The 18,241-nt window shown below is 35.8% G+C and overlaps 1 protein-coding gene across 3 annotated transcripts in view; it reads left to right on the top strand.

Annotated features, from left to right (window-relative positions):
* Rabgap1l (RAB GTPase activating protein 1 like) overlaps positions 1–18,241 on the top strand; it is a 551,680-nt gene that overhangs the window by 79,153 nt on the left and 454,286 nt on the right. For all 3 annotated transcript variants that reach the window (XM_034512812.2, XM_076941454.1, XM_076941455.1), the window contains exons 8-10: positions 8,591–8,657; positions 14,368–14,470; positions 15,788–15,954. In XM_034512812.2, the coding sequence (XP_034368703.2) occupies positions 8,591–8,657; positions 14,368–14,470; positions 15,788–15,954 (337 nt within the window). The remainder of the gene's footprint in view (positions 1–8,590; positions 8,658–14,367; positions 14,471–15,787; positions 15,955–18,241) is intronic.

Raw genomic sequence — 18,241 nt, 5'->3', positions numbered from 1 at the left:
TTTTTGGTTTTTCGAGACAGGGTTTTTTTTTATATAGCCCTGGCTGTCCTGGAACTCATGCTGTAGACCAGGCTGGCCTCGAACTCTGAAATCCGCCTGCCTCTGCCTCCCAAGTGCTAGGATTAAAGGCATTCGCCTTGTAGTCCTCACTGAAAATAAAGGTCATGGCTAGTACTTCAGGAGAGGTGTGTCCCAGCTAGGTCATAAGTATAAAGGTGTGGTATGTTAAAATTAGATCACACCAAGGAATTGCAGGAAGCTAGTGGTCCCCATGAGCAGCTTTGTTGGGACCTTCCCTGCTTAGGCTGCATATGTTCTGAGTTTGATTGGTAGAGAGAAGTGAAGACTCCAAAGTCCAATTTTAAACGGTAGTGCTCATCACCTCTTCTGAATTGCCAACCTCTGTTTCCACTGCATACAGTTCTCAGTATAGCTATATCTTAGTTTTTTTTCTTTTTCTGGGATCATGCTGTTTCCTCTTGTAGCTGCCCACTGAACCAGGATGGAGAATAAGCCTGTTGGACCTGAGGATAGGATGTAGGGGCTTCTTATCTTCAAAGTGTAAGCTGCTGCTGCTGCTTCTTCTTCTTCTTTTTGTTTTTTTTTTTGTTTTGTTTTTTTTTGTTTTTTTTTTTTCAAGACAGGGTTTCTCTGTGTAGTCCTGGCTGTCCTGGAGCTCACTCTGTAGACCAGGCTGGCCTCGAACTCAGAAATCTGCCTGCCTCTGCCTCCCAAGTGCTGGGATTAAAGGCATGCGCCACCACTGCCTGGCCAAAGTAGTAAGCTTAGATAGTAGGATCCTTCTTAAGATGTCTGCCAGTTTCAGCACAATATGATTATGTTTGGGGTGAAGACTTTAAGTACCAGTTGCTGTGCAGAACTCAAGTCTCTATTTTGTAAGTTTGCAAAGTTCCAGATTATATTCTTTGAATATCATCTAGGCTCTTTCCCTTTAAAAGCACCACTGGACAGTGAATTTCCTCTCTTCCTACATAGCTGTATGGCACTCAGTGCTGGAGTATGTGTTTCTCTTATTATTGTAATATCCTTTTTTTCTGAATTTTATCTGGTTACCCGCTCTTTCCTACTGTGTTCCAGCCCTCTTGTACACCCATTAATTGAACATGCAGCTACACGTCTAGAGAAAGAAGTGCTGCAATATACCATTACTGGAAGTCATTGATAATTTCAGATGGTATATAGAAATAATTAAGACTTGAAACATTTGCAGAATAATTTAGAGATGTTTTCATAATAGCTTCTGCTTCAATACTTAGTTCGTGCTATCTGGCTCAAGGGAAAATATATAGTGAGAAATGGTAGTGATAAGTGTCATATCCTGTGGCGTGAGTGATTGACAGGTACCTTTCCTTGTGTTAGTTTCTCTAGTTAAAGATTCTTAGCTACAGAGTTCTTTAAAAATAATCAACCCATGGCTCTTTTCTTATAACAGAATAATTTTCTAGTATGGTTTGTTATTGCTCATGCTAATGGATGGTAGAATTTGAATTATTATTTTTCTGCTGTAGCTAATTTGATGTTAGGGTAATAGGGGTGTATTTCAATGGGAGAGGACTTAACTCCCAAGGCCCTAGGTTTGATCTTTAGTGCCATAAAATACAAACAACAGAACACTCTCCTCTTTGCTGAGTTGATGTTAGATCTCTTTACTAAATTTTGTGAGTCCTTTTTTAAACCTGTCATTATAGTTTCTTTTAGAAAGAATTCAATTCACCGACATGAAGTTGCCTAGATTTTAGTTTTTTAGCATGTCTTATTTTTCTATGTAAATTTATATATTCATAACCACTTTTAACAAATAAAGTGTTTTAGACATCCCCATAATTAAAAAAATTAGAGGGATAGCTCATATGCCACATAATATTTTAAGTGCTGTTCTGTGAACTTATTTGTCCTCTGTGGTATTTATTTAAGGTAGTATGGTTTAAATCTGTTGTTTTCTTTTATTTTTGGTTTTAGAAGATAGAATGTTGTTTGTACAAAAATATTTTCAATGTCCTTTACCTATTATTTCAAGTCACGATTGGTAGAGAGCAGTTGGTATTATCAGGTGAATTTTGGGGTAGATTATTGGAAACTCTTATTTATCTCTCAGCCTTTGGACTAGAACTTTGCTGTTCCTGGACTAGATATTGTATCCTGTAGAAGGAGGTGGCACCACAAAGTAAGCATTAACTATCTGATTGTAATATAGTTGTTTTCCAGGAGTTTATTTCAAGGATTACTTTTCCATATATCTTAGTTAGGGTTTCTTTCTTTCTTTATTGGATATTTTATTTATTTACATTTCAGATGTTACCTCCATTCCCCATTTTCTCCCTCCCATAACCCCCTATCCCATCCCTCCTCCTCCTTTTTGCTTTTATACCATTTTAGTTACATGCAAGTATTAAGGTCAGTTCTAGGTTGAGGAACTAGCAATGCAAATATTCAAGGAACAAGAAAGGCAATAAACAAAGTCCCGTGATCACTCCCATGATCATTAGTTCTTATATTTTTGGTTGTGAGCCTAGTCTTTAATGGCTGAGCCATCTTTCCAGCCTGTGATCACTATTTCTAAGGGCTTATCAGGATGACCAAAATATCTGAGCCTACTTGCCTGTCCTAGTCCAAAGTCATTTTCATGACTGAAGCCTACTTCTTTGTTCTAGCCTAAGATTTATATTCCTGCCTGGAATTATTTTTTTTTTTGTTGTATCCTAAGATTTAGATTCCTGCCTGAAATTATTTCTTTGTTCTAGCCTAATGTTAGATTCCTGCCTGAAGCCCACTTCCTTGTTCTTGGTCAATGTCATATTCCTGCCAAGCAGCCCTTTTCCTTGTCCTTGGCCCATGTCAGATTTCTGCCAAGCATCCCCAAAAGCTCTCCACATCTTCCCCTTTTTCATTTCATAAACAAGACTGATCCTGTCTTAGGTCGTTCTGACAAGAATACCTTCCTTACCTGTCATGGAATATGGATTATCAAAGGCAATGCACTTCTGTCTTAGGTTGGTAAGGCTCTGTGCAGAATCTTACCTGTCCTTTGCTTGCCAACTTGTTTAATTAATAACTCTGTCTGGGGGTCCATTTTCAGTTTCAAGTTATGTACTTTAGCTGCCAACATGTTGATGTTGTTAAAGACAAGCTTTCACACGATGGGCAGGAATAAAGGTATTCCTAAGACAAAAAGGCTAGTGTGATCAAGCTATATATGCCATTCTTGACACTTGATCAAAATGGAAATACTGACCTCAAGCGATGGATAATTTTATCATCAGTATCTGCAGCATCAAAGCTCAACATTGCAGCATTCTTTAAATTCATAATCTCACTATGCAAAGTTAAACATCCAGAGAGGTGTTAGAATTATTAGTTAGAGTTTCTATTGCTGTTATAAGCCACCACGATCAAAAGCAACTCAGAGAAGAAAGGGTTTATTTGTTTTACATATCTCAAATCTCAGTACATCGAGAGAAGGTAGGAACTCAAGGCAGAAGCTTGGAAGCAGGAACCAAAGCAGAAGCATAGAGGAGTACTGCTTACTAGCTGGCTTTTCTTTGCTTGCTCAATCACTTTCTTAGACAAACCAGGACAACTTGCCCAGGGCTGGCAGTATCCAACAGGGCTGGACCCTGCTACATCAGCCATTACTCAATGAAATGCCCCACAGATTTGCCTACAGAGCAGTCTGTTAACCATGCCCCTCTTCTCTGAAATGTCTAGGTTTGAGTCAGATTTAACAAAAAAAAACCAACCAGTACACTTTGACAGTAATGAAAACATACATTTTCTGTAATGTGTTTTTTATGTTGTGTCTTAAGAGTTTTATTGCTGTTGTTGATTTGTGTGTTTTGGATTGCCATTTGAAATAGATTCTTACTATCTATCCTTGGTTGGCTAGGAGCTTATAGTGTAGACCAGGTTGGCCTTGAACTAACAGATTCATCTACCTCTGCGTTATGACCACTGGGATGAAAAATAAGTACTCCCCTGCCTGGTGGAATGAATTAGAAAACAATTCTTAGTTTGAAAAAGTATAAATTTAGAGGAAATTGTATCAACATTGTAGAGAGGTTTCATGTGCAGGTATCCAGTTCTCACCAATGGAAACCCTTGCATAGCTATAGTTTAATATCATAAGTAGCAATTTGACATTAATAAAATCTACAGGCTCCAGACCTCTTAGTTTTTTTTTTTGTTTTTTTTTTTTTTTTTTTTGTAAATAGCATATTACTATGTTATAGTACATATTTCTAAATTTGTTGGTTTAAATATTTGTGTAAGTTGTGAAATCTTTATAGTATTCTGATGTCACTTGTCAGTTTATTCTTGTCTCCAGATCTCTCATACCTGATCCATGGAGCTTTAGATAGTTCTTTTCCAGAAAACACAATATTCAGTATTGACAGTAGAGGGTGCTGGAGGGACACTTCAGGGAGAAGGTGTTTTCTTCTGATGTGCTGTGATTGTTTTTCTTGTTTTTGCCACAGATCTGGGAGTGATGTTGGATGCTAGTTGCACATGCATGCAGTCTCTCCATTATCTCATACCTTTGGCTTTGGCACAGTGAGACAACCAGCGAACCTCTCAATATAGACATAATGTGCTCTAGGCTCTGTACTACGTTGGTTATGGGTTGGCATCAGGAATCTTGATTTTCTTTAGTTTTCTGCCACCACACTTAGCTGCCAGTTTACTGACTTTGCCTGAAGGGTACAGCAAACTGTGCTATCTAAAGGGCTGCAATTACTTCTGCCTTTATAGGATGATCTGAATGTCAGGGAAAGATCTTTTCCATCCTTTTCAATTTTACTTTTACTTGGGATACCTTCCCTTTATCCTCATATTACAGTACATGATTCTTTTTAAAATTTTAATTTTTAAATAATTTTTAATTATGTCTATGTGCTTGCGTAGGGATATATGCACATGACTGTAGGTGCCCTCAGAGGCTAGAGGAGTTGGTTTCTCTGTGGCTGGAGTTGCAGGTGGTTGTGGATGCTGAGAGTCAGACTTGAGACCACTGGAAGAACAATAGGTGCTGTTAACTTGCCGAGCCATCTCTCCAGCCCCAAAGTATTTCTTTATAGTACACCTTTCCTGTTCAGATTATTGTGTGCTATATCTCATTATTGAATCTCAGTTAATTGGACTAGTTTCTAATGCTGTTAGCCAGTCCCATAGATAAAGCTTCTAATACTTTTCTGAGGGAGCAAAACAAACAAGCTGACAAAACCCACATAATTATTCTAGATAGCCCTAACTGTCGTGAAATTGATAAAGTAACACGTTCCCCGTGGTAGTTTTTAACATGTGCTTATCTCATTCCAGGTTTCTCATGTATAGACTTTTTTTTATACCAAAGCAAGAGCTATGCAAGTTTTTTCTTTCTTTTTTCTTTTGTCAGAGTGCTAGAGTGTAGTATTTACCTTGGTAAGAATATAGCTTGCTAATAAGGCAGCAGTGAATAAGAGCATCTTGCTTTTCTTTCCAAAGCCTTTCTCTTTGACATCTGTGGGAGCTTTTAAAATTGTTTTTATTTCTACTAATAAAACATTGTTTAGTTAATAACATTTTATCTTCATTTTTAATGAAAGCTTTAAAAAGGGTTTATGTATATGTCCATGTGTCTATCATGTGTGTGCTTTTTCACTTGGGAAGACATGAGACCTCCTGGAGCTGGAGTTGCAGGTGATTGATTGTGAGCCATCTGAAGTAGGTGCTGGGAACTGAACACAGGTTGGCTGGAAAGAGAGGCATTAGCTGCTGAGAATTCTCTTCAACCACCTAAATGGAAGTGTTGGAGAAGATAAAAAGTATTTACAAAGAGTTTTGGAACCTTTTGAGGGAAGAGGGAAAAAAAACCCTAATAATATTATTTTAATTTAGTAGAGCAGAAAATGGAGAGATCGCCCATGCTCATGGTTTGGTAGAATTAACATCATAAAAATGGCCATCCTACCAAAAACTATCTATAATTCAATGCACATAACAGTTCTAAGTCAGCCTGGAATACAGGATACCCTGTCTCAACAACAGACAATCAAACAAATAAGCAAGCGAGCACTGGGGAGCTGGCTGGCAGTTAAGAGCATACCTCTCTTGCAGAAGCCCTGAGTTTTATTCTCAACACCCATATCAGTTGGCACAGAACCACCTGAACTGCAGCTCAAGGGCACCTACCATCATGAGCCATAACCCCTACAAGACACACACATACACATACTACACTGGCATCACAGAACTTACCGTATCTAACAGTGATTGCTTGTTTACTTATTTTTTCTCTCCTGTTGGATTATGAACTTATCGAGAATACAGGTGAGACAGCAGTTTCCTTTCCTGCTTTGCTCATGGAATTAATTAAAGAAAGTTGAAAGCTCTGAAATCCCCAGAGAACCATATAATATTGACATTAGGTATTATGTTACTAATAATACCTTATCATGTTTCCTGATATATTTATTCCTAATAGATACTTTCATGGTGTTCATAAAAAGTCTTATGTGTTTTTATGGAGTATAATTTTGGAAATTACTAATAGGGCTTGATTAAAAAATCTGTAGTTTTATTTCTGGAGGAGTTAAAGTTCTTCTGTTGATCCTCTCTTGTTTTCTAGATGAAAAAGCAGAGGCCCAAGGGTAATCATTAGGTGTTTCTCAAATGTCATACTGCTGGCTGGTGGCAGTATTTTTTATTTATAAGCCAGGGAAAGAGGAGTTCACCAGAGATCACTGAACTAAGGTGATAAGTATTACTATTTAAGGGAAATATGAATTTTCAATATCTTTTTGTTGCAAACTGTAATATAGGATTATTATCCCAAGATAATGTAAGAATTATAGTTTTACCATTTATGTCCAAGTGACTGGGAAAGTAATGGTATGGCACTTTATATGTTCCAAAACAACTAAATGATGAGAGGATATATTAAAAACTGTGGCATTGATTTAGGCAGGAGCCTTGGGAAATAGGTATAAAATTTTTTATAGTACTTTCATATTTGTAACCTAAAAAAAGTTTAAAATCTAGGAAGACGTACTTAACCCAGGGATATGCTAGAGAGAGCAGAGCAGGCAGGAGAATGTAGGACACAAAATAAACACAAGAACAACAATTACATTATTGATTATTATTAACAAGAGCTAAGGCCACAGAAGAAGAACTGATAGAAAAATTACATAAATTTAAAGGAGATAATGTAAGTTAAAAATTGGAATATTAGAACAAATTGGTTTTTACTATTTTTTCAGTAGTTCAAGAATGTATTTGGAGAATTACTATCTGAGTTTATAAGCTTTATTGTTAGTATAGTTATGGACTTTCTCAGACACCAAAAGGAAACCTGGAGCAAGGTACTCCCAGTGCTCACAGGAAGTATAATCACAACTTAGTGGAGTCATACTGTGTAGAAATGTGCTTCTAGAAAGCAGGCCTTTTCATGAGAGGAAGGAGCAATTAAGTGTAGACTGGTAGCTCCAGTATAAAAATCAACACTATAGTTTTACAATGTTGATACAGATCAAATTTAGGACCTCATGGATGCCACGCAGCCTCCCTACCACTGAGCTCCTTATGAAGCTCCTGGCATTTTTTTTTTTTTTAAATTTTCAAAGTTTGTTTTATTTAGTTGTATTCTTTACTCCCTATATATAATTCTGCATGGCATATTTTTATATTTTAGGATTTATATGGTTAAAAACTTTGTTAAGTGTAATTGTTTATTGAAAAAATGACAGTGAACACTCTGGACAGGTCACAGTGAATATTGAGTTGTAAGACCTATTTAATAGCAATATATATATTGTTTAACTGATCTGGACATGGCTTTGCTTACCCATAAAGTAGAGTTAATAATAGCCTAGAAATTTTAAAAAAGCAGATGTTTAGAACTTATGAAAACCTTTTTCCAATAAAGTAGTGTTGGTAAGATTCTTGAAGCTATGTTAGCACCAGGAAGCATGGGCAATAGGTAATAATCTTAATCATGTATTGGGTAATATTGTCAACAGTATGATAGAGCAGTTAGTGATGAAGCTTGTGTAACTGAGTATATAATGCTGCCATGCTGTGTGGTGGATATGACTCACGAGGACCCAGGTACTAGAAGTTTTATTTTGTTAATCTAGCTCCATACAGAAAGAACACAGTGTCTTTTTCTTATATTAAAAATATTTTTTTTACAAACTTAATTAATTCATTCATTAATTAATGTGCTACTAGGAATTAAGTTTGGGTTAGTTAATTATGACCTGTAGTTTTGGAATAACTATAAAGAAAATAAAATCTTTATTTTTCTAGGAACTAATTTATATCTTATTAATTTATTATAAGTTTTAGGACAATTTCTGATCTTTGTTATTTATATGTAAAATAAAGACCTGAGAATTTTGACACCTTATCTTTATGATTTGTATGTAATTTCGTTATGTATCTTGGGTTTTTATTTATTGTGTTTTTGAAAAACAAAGCTATTTGTGAGTACAAACCTCAGATTATATAGTTATGTAAGGGCTTGTTGCTCACTGGACTTCTGTGTTCTTCTTGATACCTTATTTTTCCTTTTCTTTTCCCCCAATATTTTCAGATGTTTTGGAATGTTATTAAGCCCAGGTCGAAACGTGAAGAACAGTGACATGCATTTACTGGATATGGTAATGAAAACCTTAAGTGTCCTAATCAAGTACAGAAGGCAGTTATTTTATATTTTAAATTTTTGTCATGTTTTTAGAGTTGTTTATTTTAATTTTGTGATGGCAAGTAATTAAATTCGGAAACTAAACTTAAACTTATATATGAAAGAAAGAAAGTTTGTACACAAATAGTTGTCTGTAGGGCAAAAGCTAAGGTGACAGGGCCTACCTCCTTCAGCCAGTTGGTTTCTTAGGAACAAGTCTCTCCTTTGAGCCTAAGGTAACAAGCAAATGTCTTCAAAGTGCACGTAACTTTCATTTAGTTTATGCACAGTCAACTGCAGCTCTGTGACACTTGTTTTCTTTGAAGCATTTTCTTTAATTTGTACTTAGCAATGGATATTGACTAGATTTCTTTAAAGAATGCTGTTAAAAGGTTAATGAGCCAGTGGTGATGGTGCAAACCTTTAATCCCAGCACTTGGGAGGCAAAGGCAGGCGGGTCTCAGTGAGTTCAAGGCTGGCCTGGTGTACAGAACTAGTTCTAGGACAACAAGGGATACACAGAGACACTCTGTCTTAAAAAACAACAAAATAAACCAACCAACAAAAAAAAAGATTAATGATACATTCTCAGGGGGTTAGTGTTTGTTGTAAAAGTAGCAAGGCATCTTAACTCTTAAACAGAAGTGCCTTCTGATGCTGCCGTTAATGAACATTCACCTGGTGATTTAGAATGTTGCAGAAATACGTTAGAGTAAGTATAAAATTCCTTAATTTGTGAGTTTAGTTTTTAATATTTTATATATTTCTCGTCAACTGTGTTTCATAAATAAAATTTAAATATCAGTCTGGGAAGTTTTTCTTTTAATTATTTCATGGTAATTATGTCAGCACTAATTTTCTAGCAATATTAGAACACATTGTTGAAAATTTTGAGAACCTAGTTGTATGCCAAATACTACGTGACACATTGGGTTTTAGATTTGTGTAAAATATTGTTCTTAGTAGCTGTGAGCACTTATTGTCGTGGTGGAATCAGACCTTTTGAGTGTGTAATTGTAACGGTGGTTAAGTGCTTTCTCCAGTGTGTAGATGCCATGGACACAGAGAGGAAATACTGCCTGGATAGCTCACATGAGGACAGCCAGTTACATTGAATGTGTTAGTAGAGATGAGTTGTTGAGATCCATCTCTCTTACCTTTCTCTACAACACATCAATAATGAATGTTGGCTTTCTAGAAGCAAGTCATAACATTTTTAGCCATGAGAATTCCATAAGGAATTATTTTTGAGAGTACTGAGACATTATTAAAAAAATTAAGAATCTGGGTTCTCGTTATGGCCTTTCAGAATCTATAGGATAAAGGTGAATCATTGCTAGAGATTTCCACAAAAAACCTAAAGTGAGATTATAGAATTATAAAGGTGGTGTTAACCACTGAGCCTCCTTAGTCACATCCGTGTAATTTGACTCCAGTTTTTGAGTTATCATGATCAGAGACCTAGGCAGTATTCATATTCCTGAAAACAGAGGAGGGGTTAACTGCACAACAAACAATTGGGCAGTACTAGGCTTTGCATTTTTAATATCAACTGTTGTGATTTACTACTGTCTGGTATGTTAATCTTCTTGATTTATCTTACTTTATGGTAATGTGTCACCTTGGCTAGATTTTGTCTAATAAAAAGGAACTCAGTACTGTATATTGAAACCAAGGAGGTAGTTCTGGTTTTGACAGGTTATTCTTTATAATAAGCAAAGGCTATATTCTTTGCAATTTTGCCTAAATAGTTTTTGTTTTGCTCTTAGAGTAAGATGTTCATACTTTTGTTCCTATGACATACCCAAATGTCATGTGAAACTGAAAACAAGCTTTCTGCCACTTCATTTATTTTAACAGACTTTGAAAAGGCATGCATGTTACATTTACCAGTTTGTGAAGTGTTTTTTATTCATACTGAGCAATTTGTTATGATGAAAATTATTTTTAAAATTTCATATTTGAAAACATTGTATTTGCATCATTTCTATCTCTCTTCCTCCTACTCTTTCTTGGATTCATAATCTCTTCTGTAATTGCTGTTGTTATGTTCATACATACACATGTGCACGTTCACAGCCCCTTCCTTGTTCAGTGTTACATTGTGTTGCTGGTATGTACATATGGTTAGGGATGATCACTTGATATTGGATAATGAGTTGGGAAGTTCATTGCTGGAAAATAGTGATTTCTCTCTCATAACTACCATTGACTGTCCACTGTTCTTACTATGGGTAGGGTCTTGTGACATTTCCTCCATCTCCAATGGCATGTGCAGCATTGTGCTCATTATGCAAGTCTTTTTTTTTTTTTAAGGCAGTGATAGTGTTGTATTTTCATGGCTGTAGCATATTTGTCATGCCTAGTGGTCCTCTGGCTCTTAGACTCTTTTCTCTGTTTCCCCGAGTGTTCTCTGAGCCTTAGGTGTAGGGTTGTGCTGTAGATATTCTATTTAGGGCTGAGTACTGCATGGCCATTTGTTCTCTGCATTCTGACCAGTTGTGGATCTTTGTAGTAGTCCCTATCTGCTGCCAAAAGCTTTTTTGATGAAGTTTGAGAGTTATATTTATCTGTAGGTATAACAATAAATGTTTAGAGAGCAGTTAGAAGCTATATTGATGTAGAAAAATGATAGTAGTAATTTTTTTCCTTTATGATCTATAACTTCACTACATATGGGTGTATGGCTAGGTTTATGGTACCATGCACGAGTTCTCTTGCATTACATGGGCCTTAAGTCCAATTGTGCAAGATGCCAGAGGAGAAAAGTAATCTGTTATCTGACCCAGCTGTTGAACTGACAAACTGTAACAATGACTCACTCAGCAAGATATTCCCAATGGTACAATAATGGTATTTATCTATTGGGTGTGTTGAACAATTTTTTAAGTAGTATTTTTTCTTCCCTATGCATATTTTCTAATTAGGTGAATTGAGACTTTTATAATTTATTAAACATGTTATTGTGGTTTAAGATTTTCATAAAATGGAAAGTCATACTTACAAGTGACAGTGTGTTTGATACTTTTCTCATTGCTATCACAAAATAGAAGGTGAAAAGCAGTGTAAGGGAAGAAAGTGGTTCATAGTGTAAGAGGGTACAGGAGGCAGAGTAGGTAGAATTAAATGACATTCGGTGCGATTTTCCATATCTGGACAGGCCAGGAAGCAAAGGGCAGGATTTGCTGGCACTCTCCCACTCCTTTATCCAGTCCTGACCCCTAGAGCATGGACTAGTGTCTCACACATTCAGGGTGGGTGTTTCTCACCTCAGTTTCTCTGGAATTGTCCTTAGAGACTCATCTAGAGGCTTGTCTCCTAGGTGATTCTAAGTCCTGTTAATAGATGTATCATAAACACAGTTTCATTTATATTTATATATGTGTATACTATCATACACATAAATAAAATCACATGTAATACAACTATTTCTGTTGGAGAATGAAGAGTACAAGTAACAGAGACTCCGTATTCTGCTAACAATGAGAATTTTTTTTGGTCAGGGGAGTTGTAGGGTAGAAAGGAGATAGGCGATTCTGACTATAACTGTTGACAACAGAGGAAAAGCCTAACAGAAAAATACTACAAACCCCAGAAAACTCTGCAAATCTAGGTCTGTGGAGCTGGAACACAATGTAAAATTCCAGCCCTAGAGATACTCCAGAGTATGAGGGTCTTTATAATCAACAATATGCCACATTTGATATTGTAATCCAGTACAGTTGGAAAGTGTATATCTGTGGAGAACACAGTGTTAAGATCTCCTGGAGGGGTCCATCTGGATGTGTGTGACAAACTGCTACTTTTTCTTTTATTTGCCACCCTTGTACATTCCCTGTCTTATGGATCTTATTCTCCGATTTCTCTCTTTCTCCTTCCTTTCCTGTCATCTACCTCTGTTTTTTATCTGGATGATACATCATTTTAAAGGTTTTTGTTGTTGTTTTGAGAAGATCTTGCTGTATAGCCTAAGCTTGGCTGTAACTCAGAATCCTCTCCTGAGTCCTGGGTTGTAGTTGTGCGCAAGTACACCTAAAAGTGGTTTTTAGTGATTTTTTTCTTTATTTCTCTGTTGTCTCTCTGTTAACTAGTACACTTGACTGCTGTTCTTTATATTTTAGCTTCATAGTTTTTTTTTTCTACTTTATATGTGGCTTGTCACAGCTCCAATTTGCTGAAATCTTTAAGCTTCTATGGCATACTGCCTAATTTCTTGTATTTGTTAGTTGAAAGATTATGATTAGTCTACCATAGCAAACATTCAGGTATACAGAAATCTTTGGGTAAGAAGCTTATTCCTGTTCTGTATGGGGACTAGTTAATAGGGTAGTTGAGCACTAGAGGAGTGCACGTGTGTGTGCACGTGTGCATGTGTGCGTGTGTGCGTGTGTGCATGTGTGCATGTATCAAGGAGAGGAAGGATGAGTTTATGACTGTCTTTAGGGTGGAATTACTTAGTAGGTTTTCTTTCAGTTACTTCATCTTTGGAATGCAGGATTCTTGGCCTTATGTCATACAATTTGACTATCAAATTGATAGTAATATACTAGAAAAATATTTTACAGGAATTCAGAGACGTGTTCATTAGGAATGGAAAAATTTAATAATGAAAAAGAAGTTTTCTTTGTTTTGGTCTGGTTCTTTTTTGTTGATTATAATATGAGGAAAGGAAAAGCCCCAGAAGGCTTTATAGATAGCATTCTTTTGCATTTGCACATGTTCCCACACTTTGATGGCGTTCTTCCACAAGGCGCCATTTTGTCTCACTTTCTCTGAAACACATATGCGCAAGTTGTATATGGTCTTGCTTTCACTGTAGGACTTGCTAGTTTTAGTAAGAGTCTATAGCTGGATAAGTAAAAACATTAAAATGGAGGAGATAGGGAGAAAAGATAAAAACTTAAGTTGGAGGGAGAGCAGGAGGAAGGAGAGAGCAGGGTTGGGGAGGAGGAGGTGAGTGGGATAGAAGATGAGAGAGGAGAGAGCAAGCGAGTGAGCGAGAGACAGAGAGAGAGAAAAAGAGAGAGAGAGATACAGTTGTAGTTTATAAAGTCTCCTCAGAGTGATTTATTACTGAGTTATAGGTACTAGAAGGATTAAGTTTGAAGACATTATTACCAGAAAGTATAGTAACATTTAAGACCATTAAATATTAGAAGATTGAGAGAAAATTACCATTTTTTCTTCTGTGATTTGCTATTAATTTATTCTTTCTGTAGGTAATTTTTGTGTGTGTGTGTGGGGTGTCTGTGTGTGGGTGTCTGTGTTTCTTTTCTGGTGCTAGGAACTACAGTTAGTGCAGGTAATTTTACACTGTGGTCTTTTATATATAGATATTTTGACAACAAACAAAAATCATGTTTAATATAACTTTACCATTATGCTTTTGTGATTCAGCATGAATGGGTACACCTCTTTTCATGCAAGAAGAATATGTCTTTATATTGAACGTGTGTTTGAAGATAGCTAGAATATAACAATACTCAAAGAAATGCTTTTGCATGGGGAAATTTATAGTAAAACTTAAGTCTCGTTTGAATGTAGGTTTGAATGTAGGTTTAATATATTAAAATGGTTAGTTAAATGTAAATATTAGTTAGTTAATGTTTACATTAAAAGGGTATAGTTTTAAAGTGTGATAATTTTCCTTGTGCATAGTATCCACATTCCTGATTGAACTTTTATAGGAGTCCATGGGGAAGAGCTATGACGGGAGAGCTTACGTCATCACGGGTGTGTGGAACCCCAATGCACCGATATTTCTGGCTCTTAATGAAGAAACGCCGAAAGGTGACTTTTCTTAAAATATTTTTTATTACTTTAAATTTTTCATTGTGAACAATCTTGTTTTATTACATTTTTCGAAAGTACTAATGCCTATTTAAATTGAAGATATATTTATTTAGAATGTTCATGAATATTTATGAAGTTCCTTTTTGTGTTATTTTCATGCTGTTGTGGGGAAAACTTTATTAGTTGAAACAAATTCTTTGAAAGTCACATTGATTGCTCACATTTGATTTGTGAAAAGCATTTGTAGTGCTTTGTGTATGGCTATGAAGTGGGTGTTTTATGTGGGTGAGTGTGATGGAGGAAGATGGCATATGTAAGCACACAGATTTGGAAACTTGTGTATCTTTGTTTATCATTTTAAACTAAGAATTGTATATTACTTACATTTTTATTAATTACTCAGTCTAGACTTTAGATCTTTGATTTGTCCTTAAACTAAACTTAAAGTTTTACTTGATTTATAGTTTTATTGAAAATGCTTTATTTCATTCTGTTAAATTGTATGTTTAGAATATAATTCATTAATCATCTTGTTTCATCTTTAATTTTATTTATTTATTTAAGTCCTTATTTTATACCCACAGTTGACTTTTGACTAAAGATAGGAAGCATCAATGATTACTAATAGCAAAATATGCTTTTCTAGTGAAGAACATTGAAATGATAACTTTATTTTCTGCTATGTCCCCAGCTCAATTAGTTATTTCTTGAGACTATATATATATGTTCATGAACAGTGGAAGTATTGACAGTTCTTAGAGGTTTTTCTCTTAATTCATACTACACAGAGATGTTTATGTCAGCAGTGCTCTGTAATACAGGTGTAACATGACAGGGTTGAGCATTTCCTCTAGTTTGAAGTCACCACAGGGACCTATCAGTTTCTTTCATTTCTGTTTCAGGTTGAAAGAATGCATCTTTGATTTTTTAGTGATTGTCTAAGAAGCCTGATAATTTAGAGTAAGATTTATCTTCAAATTTTATTTGTTTTTATTTTTTCATTGCTGGGAATTCAACACCAGGCCTTTTCCAGTTTTACTATAGTATTTGTGTTTTATATTAAGGATCTGATTTGGAGGATGGAGTAAAACATCTGCCAGGAGATTTAGATTCTTGATTATGATAGAATAATCAGTGCCTGAGGAACATTCTTGGAGTATTTGATTATGTACTTGTTCAATGGTTAGAAAGTATTAAAAATAAATATTTAGAAGGAAATATTCTTGTCTAGATATATAATTAATGTGTAACTTAATACACTTTATTTTCTTCAATAATGAAGGAATAATAAAACCTAGAAATTTCCTATTGCAGATAAGCGGGTGTACATGACTGTTGCAGTGGACATGGTGGTTACAGAGGTGGTGGAGCCAGTCCGCTTTCTCCTGGAGACAGTAGTTCGTGTATACCCTGCAAATGAGAGATTTTGGTATTTCAGCAGAAAGACTTTTACAGAGACTTTCTTTATGAGGTTGAAACAGGTAGGATGTTTTTGTTCTTTTGTATAGTAGCATTGTTTTTTCTCTCTCTTGACAGGGTCTCACATATCCCAGGGTGGCTTCACACTGATAAACATGGCTAAGGATGATCTTCTGCTTGTCTCTACCTCCCGAGTGCTGGGGTTGTAGATGTATGCCACCACAGTCTATGCATTGCTAGGGATCAAGCCTAGGGCCCTGGTCACGCCAGCCACTGCCTACCAATTGTGGTATAGCCCCAGGCCATCTACCTTCATTTTTATATGCAAATATACCCCCTTATCTCACAACCAAAAGAATAAAATTCCTCAAAAAAAAAAAAAAAAATCAAGTGGTATGTGAAGCCAACCAATGGAATGTGTGAAAACTGTATACTTTGATAATGCACAAGTTATTATGTCTTAATAAGCCTGAACTCAAGTGCCTGTAGACTGTGGCCATATTTAATAGAAATAATAATCAATAAATGACAGAGGTTTCTTCTCTTATCTACAGTTATTTGAAACACTAATCTCCTAACAAAATAAAACAAAGAACAGCAAAACCCAACATCACCTCCCCAAAATAAATAACACAAATATTCTATGCTTTATAAAGTTAAAAAAAAAATCTAACTGTATCTAATGGTGATCTCTGTTTGCCACATTTAGTAACCCACATTGGTTGACTTTTCTCACTTTGATCATCAGTCATGGTATTTAAGATTGCATTCTTAAATTAGTCACCTTAGAAGATGTAATTTTGAAATTTGGAAATGGATTCCCTTTTTCATCTAGTTCTGATTCTTATTCTGATCACAATTTTTCTCCTTCATCTCCTTCCAGATCCTCCTCACTTCCTTGTCCATCCAACTCCAAGCTGCCTTTCCCTTTTTCCCCTTCCCTTTCCTTCCCTTCTCTGCCCTGTCCCACCCCTCCCCTCCCTTCTCCTTTCTTCTTTCCTTCCTTCCTTCCTTCCTTCCTTCCTTCCTTCCTTCCTTCCTTCCTTCCTTCCTTCTACTTCCTCCTTCCCTCCTTCCCTCCCTCCTTCCTTCCTTCCCTCCTTCCCTCCCTCCCTCCTTCCCTCCTTTCCTCCTTTCCTCCCTTTCTCCCTCCTTTCTTTCCTTTTTGAAAAGAAACAGGCAAGTTGAAAATAAAAGCAAAACAGAATAGGACAAAATAAGGGTATGGGGAGGGAGAGGAATGAGACACACATGCACAAGCAGGAGCACATGCCCATACAGAAAACTAAAAAAAATGCAAAAATGGAAACCACAGTATGTAAACAAAGACCAGTAAGGAGAAAACTGTTCAGACAAAGGACTATGAGACCAAAAATACTCACAAATACCACTGAGTTAATTTTGTGTTGGCCAACTATTGCTAGGTATGGGGCCAGCCCTTAACTATAGTTTGTATGCCCAGTGAGACACCATTGGAGAAGATTGGTTTTTATTTATTTATTTATTTATTTATTTATTTATTTATTTATTTATTTATTTATTTTTGTGAGTGGTTGTCAATTGGAGCTAGCTACTGGGTTAGGGGTAGGAGCTTTATCTACTTCTCTCATGTCTGCAACCTCATCTGGCTTAGACCCATGTAGGCTCTGTATATGCTGCCACAGTCTTTGTGAGTTCATATGTATGTTAGTCCTGTTGTGTTTGAAAGGCATTAAAACATGTAATCTTTGTTTTATATTAAATGAAAAAGGTAACTGGAAAATAATATAAATTCTAATAGTGTCAGATTATAAAATGTCTGTTTTTAGTGTGTAAAATTTGTCATGTATTTTGTTGTTGTTGTTAGTAGTCCCAGTCTCCAAAATTTTATAATATTTTTGGCCTTGTAACTATAATATGCAAAATGCAATGTGACCATATCAGCAAGTAAATTGAGGAGCCATTCACCGTTTTATAGTAAAAGAATGTGTCATAGCTCAGTGAAGCCTCATGTAGTAGGTACTTTGAAATTACCATGGTTTTATCTTTTATTATTTTAGCTGATAGTTTTCATCAGTTTTTATTGTGTCAAATATTTTTGTAGCATATTATAAAGAACATTATACGGGTATTATTCAAAATTTCTGTCTTCCAAACTTCTCTGAATGTTTTATGAGATTTCCCCTCTTCTATCTCCCATCTACCCATCTTTCCTGCATTCTTTTTTTTCTTCTTTTCTTGTTTTTTGTTGCTTGTTAGCATTGTCCATTAATTGTGGAATTTTGCCTGTCTTATTGCTTGTTCAGTATTTTGTTGAGAATGTGCATATATGTGCATGTCCATGTATGTGGGGTACATGTGTGTGGAGGC

The sequence above is a fragment of the Arvicanthis niloticus genome, chromosome 10, assembly GCF_011762505.2.
Source record: "Arvicanthis niloticus isolate mArvNil1 chromosome 10, mArvNil1.pat.X, whole genome shotgun sequence".
NCBI classification, from domain to species: Eukaryota; Metazoa; Chordata; class Mammalia; order Rodentia; family Muridae; genus Arvicanthis; species Arvicanthis niloticus.
This window is presented reverse-complemented; position numbering and strand designations above follow the sequence as displayed.